Source organism: Acomys minous, assembly GCF_964271855.1.
Source record: "Acomys minous genome assembly, chromosome: 16".
Taxonomy (NCBI): domain Eukaryota; kingdom Metazoa; phylum Chordata; class Mammalia; order Rodentia; family Muridae; genus Acomys; species Acomys minous.
The window spans coordinates 41,372,246-41,380,460 of record NC_140498.1 but is presented as its reverse complement, the minus strand read 5'-3'; the positions used below and the strand labels follow the sequence as shown (position 1 = coordinate 41,380,460).

The 8,215-nt window shown below is 50.2% G+C and overlaps 1 protein-coding gene across 1 annotated transcript; it reads left to right on the top strand.

The window, feature by feature from the left end:
- The first annotated feature begins 4,142 nt into the window (after positions 1 to 4,142).
- LOC311587011 (prostatic spermine-binding protein-like) lies at positions 4,143 to 7,803 on the top strand. Its single transcript, XM_084763403.1, has 4 exons — positions 4,143 to 4,243; positions 4,943 to 5,072; positions 5,178 to 5,283; positions 7,027 to 7,803. Exons 2-4 carry the CDS (start codon positions 5,018 to 5,020, stop codon positions 7,625 to 7,627), a joined length of 762 nt encoding a protein of 253 aa, XP_084619529.1. The 5' UTR covers positions 4,143 to 4,243; positions 4,943 to 5,017; the 3' UTR covers positions 7,628 to 7,803.
- The last annotated feature ends 412 nt before the right edge of the window (positions 7,804 to 8,215 follow it).

Below are 8,215 nucleotides of genomic sequence, written 5' to 3'. Positions count from 1 at the left end.
ATTTCAGCCTTTTAAAGCCCCTGTCACCGCCCTACTGTCTGCAGGAAGTAGTTAAGATGATTACTTCTCCCGTTATCGATTTGCAAAAGGCTGAAATGATGTGCTCTGTGCCCAGGACAAACAGCTGCAGGTTCCCCCAGCACTCTTTGGTCCCTACCTGCTGCGGGACATGGCTGACATAAACTTTCAGAGCAGAAATTTTCCCTCCCCTTCACCATATAATTTGGATATTTGTTGCTTTTGCTTTTTTTCTATCTCTTTCCTCTCTTACCTACACATATATACTCTAACTTTCTTTATATAAAAACAATCCAACGTTCCTCATTTTTTAATTATAGGAAAAGGTAGGAATGTTACTATCCCCATTCAGTCCGCCTACCTGTGAAGTCATTCATTGCTTACCTGCCACACGGATGTGGCCCTACCCAGGGCCATATAAAGGGACAAACCATCCGTGAGGCTCCCTCTCTTCCCCTCTTCCTCTTCCTCTCTCTTCTTCTCTCCTCTACCTGTTTCTCTCTCTCTCAGTCTCTCTTTCTCTCAGTTTCTCTCTCAGTCTCTCTTTGGGGCAACCCTTCCCTCTTTCCTCCTCTCCCCACGCTCATTTAATAAACTCTTCTACAACATACTATCTGCTGCCTGATACCTTGTATCTATCATTGCCTTAATTGTTAAATATAAAAGTGTGACCGCATCTCCACTTCTGCAGCTCTCTGGTCTTCCTAGCCTGGGTTCTCTATGGCAGAGCACAGCACAGAATATGGGGCTCATTTTTTTCAGGGACCATGGGAGAGAAAGGCTGTGTCCGCGATGTCCTGGATACACACCCTCACATTCTTCCCAAGGTGAAAGCAAATTCCCACAAGACACAAATATGGCTGGTGTCACCAGGATGTAAAGGGACAAGCCAAAGGGCTCAGGCCACATGGCACAGGTAAGGTAGAAGCAGAGACCCAGCCTGGTGTAGGAGGGGAGGCCAGAGGGGGAAAGGGAAAAAGGCTTGAACCAGCTGAGACTGAACAACGGAGGACAGATGGAGGGGATTGGAATATGGGGTTTCTCCAGAGCACCCTTAGATGTTGGGAGCCCAGTGTAATATGACAACATGGGGTTTGTTGCTCAGAGCTTAGCCAGAAGGCTAGCACACTGACTTGGGCGGTGATCGCAGTGTGGGGGTGTGGGTACCCGGATGTTCCCTTGTCTCCATCTAGGGCCTCTGACACCCCATGTCTCTTCTTCAGAGCCTCTTTGAAGTCTATCACCTCCCTCTGCCTCTGAATCCTCAGGACCTATGCTGCTGCTGCTGCTGACCTTTCTTGGCTGTCCTTCCTGGTGTCATCTGCAGGACCCAGAGGGAACTCCCACCCTCAGGTACAACCCTCATTTCCCATGTCCTGACCTAGGCAACAGGACCTCTGGTGGCTGAGAACTGTCTCTGAGCACTCTCCTAATGCCTTCCCTTCAGAGATGCAGGAAAATCAGAGGTGAAGGAGAGGTGGAAGTCCAGGACATCCATGTCTTTCTGGGTTACGAGAATATCATCAGGGGTGAGCAGGGCTGGGGTCCCTGGGCTTCTCTGCAGCATGCACTGGTGGTGCCCACCTCCTGTGGCTCATCACTGATCTCACACTCCCAAATTTACCCAGTGTTCTCTAGGCCTTTGCTGTTCCAGCCTGACCTAGCTAACCCACTCAGGACTTGCATGCCCGGGCTTGGGAAAGAGTGAAGCCTGGCTGCAGGGAGGCAGGTGGGGAGGGACTTCTGGTTCAGAAAGGCTCACAAAGGCTTGGAGGTCACTCTTCCAGATAGTTCTGGTGGCCTTATGGCCTCTTGGTAGTGATTGAAACTGCCGACTCGAGCTGAGAGATCTGCAGACCCCCGTGCACGCAGTCTCCATCTCTAGCATCCTCTGTCACTCTGCCCCTTCACTCCACACAGGACAGGACAGCCAGTTCCTCAGGACGGGCCAGATCTGCACTGTCCTCACCAGTGCCTGCGTCCTGGCTCTGTCTTTCTCCTACAGCACCCTAAGACTCTTGAGTTACTGCTGTCAAGTTTGGCAAACACAAGCACAGCACCCCCCCCCCTGGTAACTGCAGATAAACAATGAACAAACACTCTTTAAAGGTGTCTTAGCCTGTTCACTGTTTCGTGTGTCCATATTCTTTACAAACTGAATATTAGGGTACTGGGGAGATAATTCACTGAGTAAGAAATGCCTGCTGTGTAAGCGTGAGGCCCTAAGTGTGGATTCCCATCACCCACATAAGAGATGGGTGCAGAGGTACTCTCTGAACCCCAGCACTGTGAGAGCAGAGACAGGTAGGTCTTATGAGTTTGAGGGCTAGATTCTAGGCCAAGAAGAAGGCTCTAGGTCCAGTTAGCCTACCTCAAAAATTAATAGAGGGGGAGTAAGTATGATGGCCTCATGAGTGAGAGCATTTTTCTGCAGGAGCTTGAGGGACTGCTTTGGGACACCCAGCCCCCAGCTTAAAAGAACTCTTACTGTGAGTGTCTGTAACCTCAGTATGGGGCAAGGCAGGCCGATCCCAGAATGCCTGACTGACCAGCACCGACCAAGAGCTGAAAGCTCAGTGAGAGACTCATCTCCTGGCAATGAGGTGGTCAGAGATAAATGGAGCCACCCAGTGTCCTGCTCTGACCTCTGCATACTTACATGCATGCTTAGGCAACCCACTCACAGACATGCACACACACACACACACACACACACACACACACACACACACACACACACACACTTCAGTAATGGCAACAGAGGTGCATTTTACTTCTTGCTGTGCCCACAGCTTTTGGTTTTGTTCGACAGGGCCTTAGTAGGTCACTCAGGCTGGCCGTAAGCTTGGAATTGTTCTGTCTCATCCTCTCAGGTGCTGGAGCACAGGCAGGCAGTACCACACTCAGCTATAGTTACACTTTAAAATACTTTGGAGCCTGCCATATAATCCCAGTCTAGTCTTGTAGTCCCAGGAGGCTGGTGCAAGGGGATCACAGAACCTGACCGGTCTGGCCACAAAGTCACTTCAAAATCAACCTGGACAACTTAGGGGAACTCTGTCTCAACATAAAAAATAAAAAAAGGATCAGACCTTGGCCTGGTGGCTCATGCCCACGATGGCAGCATGCAGCAGGCTGACTTAGGATGCATCTTAGTGAGCAAGATCAAAACACCTGGGTTAAGAGTAATCTAGGAGGGCTGGAGAGATGGCAAGAGTTTGAGAACACTAGCTTTTTCCCCAGGGGTCCTGAGTTCAATTCCTAGTAACCACATGGTGGCTCCTAGCCATCAACGATGAGATCTGGTGCCCTCTTCTGGCCTGTTGGTACACATGCAGGCCGAATATTATATAAGTAATAAATAAATAAATCTTAAAAAAAAAATAGGAGTCTGGGAGAAGGGATTTCTTCTTGGTGCTTGGTAGAGCAGATGCCAGGGCCCTCTGACCCCACCTGACAACACCAGGCTGAATGGGTCTGTCTTGCTGGCCCCAGAGAATGACCTGTCCATTTAGGTCAAAGCCTATCTCTGGTCTACCAGCCTTAGCAGAAGGTTCTCAGTGTGGCCACGGCCTCATTTGGGGCACATAAGGGATGAGGCTTCCGAAGGGAAACCGTAATCTGTACAGATCCTGCAAAGGATTCAAGGTCAGGATGGTGACATGGCAGAGTTGGTCATCCTGGCACAGTTGCCCAGCCTGGGACCAAATGTTTTGGGGAGCCAGGGAGGAGCCATGTTTCCCAGAGATGGGGGTAGACAGAGTCAGTCTGTGGGTCCCAAGGCCAGCCTAACACATCAGGGATAAGCCACTCAGTATCTCATTGTCTTTGGCTATAAAATGGGTATGGGATCGATGCCAGCCTCAGAGCTGCCTGGAGGGCTAAGGCTATATTGAGAATTCTAGCAGCTCAGTTGATGGGAGCTGCTATGAGCAGTGCTTGGACTGGGCAAGGACAAAGCAGATGTTTTACCTGAAGACTCCGAAGAGGTCTGAGGTGACAAGAAATGAAAGGAAGGGAGTGGGGACTGCGCCAGTGTATTCTACAGGTTGGGACCTGGTGCGTTCTTCTGGGAAAAGTGTGGTCAGGAAAAAAAAAAAGCCGTGGCCAGCTGCATCTTCTTGCCTCTCACAGGTGCTCATGACACTGCACACTTCATTTGCTCGAGACACACATGTTTCTTGGCTTTTGGCACCTGCTTTCCTGCATTTATGGAAATCACCAGGTTTGACCACATCTTCCCTTTGAGCTCAGTAAACTTTCTGTGCCCCAGTGGGATTTAACAGAGTATTCCCTGCATTTACAGAGGACAGCATAGACTGTTGGGTTCATTTGTTCAAAGGCCATGGAGAGGAACGCAAATAGTGTCCCAGGATGTCCTGGATACATCCCCGCATTCTTGCAGGAAACCCTGCCAACGGTGGGAACACGGAGGCCCCACAGTGGCTATGGCTGAGTGGCATCGTGGTATAAAGGGACAAGAGAAGGTGCTCAGGCCACACAGCACAGGGAAGGAAGGAGCAGACACCCAGCCTGGTGCAGGAGGAGAGGCCAGTGGGGGCCACGGGAGGGGGGAAGGAAGAAAGGCTTGAGCTAGCTATAGACCGAACCATGGAGGATGGATGGAGGGGATTGGAAGATGAGTTTCCTCCAGGAGCACCTTCATATTTTGGGGAGCCCAGTGTAACATGAAGACAAGGAGTGTCTTACTCAGAGTTTAGTCAGAAGGCTAGCACAGTAACATTGGGGGGACACAGTGTGGGTGTGGGTGTGGGTGTGGGTGTGGGTGTGGGTGTGGGTGTGGGCATTAAACCATCCCAGGGCTCTTTGGAGCCTTTTGAGCCAGTGGAGAAAGAGAGTTACCAGATGTTCCCTTGTCTCATCTGGCCACGGGGATCCCTTACACCTGATATCCTTTCCTCAGAGCCTTGTTGAAGCCTTGACATCTCCCCGTGGCTCCCTCTAAGCTCCAGACTTGTGCCCCAAACCCTCAGGAGCCATGCTGCTGTTGATGACATTGGCTGTCCTTGCCAGTTCCACCTGCAGAGCCCAGGGTGAGTACCTGAGCCTCCTTTGTGGCCTCCACCTCCCTCCTTGGCATAAGGGGCTCTGAGTGAGGGAGTGGTCCTGAACACTCTCCTACTGCCTCCCTTTCCCAGAAATAGAGGGCGGTGGTTTCGGAGCCGATTCCTTCATTCACGGAGAGGATCAGGCAGAACTCAAGGGCATCCGCCTTTTTTTTAGTTATAAAGACTTCATCATAGGGTGAGTAGAACTCTGTTTCCTGAGCTTCCTTGCTCATGCTCAAGTGGTACCCAATTCCCATGGCTTATGGACTGGGGCCCTTAGAAGATTGCTGGCTTCACACCTCCAATATTACCCAGCATCCCCTTGGCCTCTGCTACTCTAGCTTAATCTAAGCTAGTCTACTCAGGGCAGGATTGCCTGGGCTAGGGTAAGACAGGACAGTCCTCAGGGAGGCAGGGTGGAGAGGGACATCTGACTTTCTAGTTCCGGAAGCATAATTGAGGCTTTCAGGTCCTCCTTCTGGTAGATCTGGAAGGTTTAGTGCCCCTTCCTAGTGACAGAAACTGCTCACAGGGTCTGAGAGATGTCCCTGTCTTCACAGGATATGAAGTGTGCAGTTTACTCTACCACTCTGGGCATTTGCTCTACTCCAGAAGGCCAATCATACCCTGGGACAGGCAGGTCTTGACTGTCCTCATCAGTGTCTGTCTCTTCAGAACTTTGCTCTCCTAGAGTGCCACTGAGACCTTGTGTTGCTGATGCCAAGCTTGGCAAAGGCAGGCACAGTCCCCAAGTTTAACACAATTTCAGATGAACAATGAATATGGTTTTAGTGTGTCCAGTGCAATACTGAGGTTATCTTATGCCTTAGAACTTTGATGTTGGGTGACTGGGGAGAAAGCCTAGAGGATAGAGTATCAGCTGTGCAAGTATGAGGCCCTCAGTTTAGACCCCAGCACCCATGTGAAATCTCAGAGCTGCAGCAGAGGTCTGTGACTCTACAGCTGTGGGAGCAAAGACAGGACAGCCTGCTTGACTAGATGGCCAGAATCTTACAAAGGGCAAGTCCCAGGTTCACTTGGAGACTGTGAGAACATGAGGTGGCATGCCTGGGAAAATGGCAAGGAAAGTAAGAAAGAGCATTATCTGTGCAAACATGAAGACCTGAGTTCAGAGTCCCTGATGCCATATAAAAAGAAAAATAGCCTGTGAGGATGGGAGTGTCTGTTAGTTAAGATTGGAGGCAGCGACAGGTAGAACCCAGGAGCTCCTTGTGCCAGATGGTCTAGATGCAACTGTGAGCTTCCATTCAGTGAGAGACTCCGTCTCCAAGAAGTAAGGCAGACAGTCATAGAGGAAGATACTCAGTGCCTAGCTCTACCCTCTACATACTCACACACAGACAGGGAGACAGAAAGATGCAACACACACACACACACACACACACACACACACACACACACACACCATGCCTCTAGCCAGGTGGAGTGTGATTGAAAAAGACACACACAAGGGCAATCACACATGTACACATCACTTACATACACAATTCAATATTTACAACACAGATATGCTGGTTTTACATTTTAGGGTTCTGGGGTTTAACCCAAGATATACCACTGTATCTTGTCTATAGTGTTCAGATTTGTGCCACCTCATTTTGGGCAGACATGGGGTGAGGTCCAGAGGGAAAGCTGGGTTGGGTAGACCCCATAGGATGCAGGCTCAGGATGAGCAGGTAGATCTGGCTGCACTGGTGCCTGACCTGGAGCCAGTCTCTCTGATGAGTCCTGTGGAGAGATGTGTCCTAAGAGCACAGGTGGGAAGGGACCAAGGGTTGCAGGCTGGGAGACAAGTCAGAATACAATGTAACACATCTTCTGGGGAGTGAAGTGTAAGCTGGGAACCAGGACAGGGCACAAATTTGGGAATGGGCTGGTGCTCCTAAGGATGCAGATCACTGACTGGGTCTCTCCCCAGCCTTCAGCTGCTGTTTGGTGAACAGTGGAGTCTCATCTATGGAGCTCGGACACTACGTGAGCAGACATTCCTACTGAACAACGGTGAGCATGTGATCGCAGTGGAGGTTAATGATAACATCTGTCTGTGGTACCTAGGACTGCTGACCAATAAACGACGTGAGGTCACTTTTGGATACAAGACAAGCCCTACCCGAATTTTCTATGCAAATTCTGGCCGGCATCTGCTGTCTCTGAAAACCAAGTACTTAACTAACGTCTGCTTCACTGCCATGAAGTTCAAGTGGGGAACTGGCCCAGAGGATTTGATCTCAGGGACACTAAAGTTCTCGTTGAACAATTCCAAAGTGGAGGACAAAGATGAAAAAGATGCAGGCAATAGTGAAGATGAAGATAAAGGCAGTGAAGAAGCTGGTCACAATGACAACAAGGAAAATGATGACAGAGACAATGACTACAAGAGTGACACAGGTAAAGACAGTGAGGAAGCCTATAGAGACAGCAGTGAGGACAGCAGTGACACAGGTGAAGACAGGGAGGAGGCTGATAATGATGACAGCAAAGAAGCCTATAAATATGGCAGTGAGGACAACAGTAACTAAGGTAAAGTCAAGGATGGTGCTCAGAGCTCAGTCCTGCATCCGAACATGGCAGCATCTCCTCTCAGACAGGAGCACCCACCTGGAGGGATCAATATCCCAGGTGACCCTGGTCTGGAGAAGGCAAAGCCCAAATAGCCTGTATCTCTGTGTCCAATAAACTATGTGCATCTATGTGAGCCTGTGTGGTCCTTGTCATTAAATGGAATGGGCTGGGGACTCCCCAAGAACCTCCTTTATTTGCTCACTTTTGGACCCACACATGTGTTGTGAGTCAGGGTTTACACAGAAGGAACCTGGCCAAGTCTTCAGAACCGAGGCCCCCAGCAGGAAGGCAGCATCCAGCCACTTCCTGTCTTAAAGTAGCATGGGCCTGGAAGGAGAGCTCAGTGTGTGCTGACCAAGCTGGCAGGGACTGGCTCTGCAGTGGTCCCGTTTAGCTATATTTGAGCAAGTGTCACTGCCTCCTGTTCCTCTCCAGATCCTTGTGTTGTCCAGTGTCCTCATCCTCTCCCTTCTCCTGTCCTGGTCACTATCCAACCTTACAAAGTGGGGCTGCCTGTGTAAGCTCTATGCACTAGCATTCCTCAG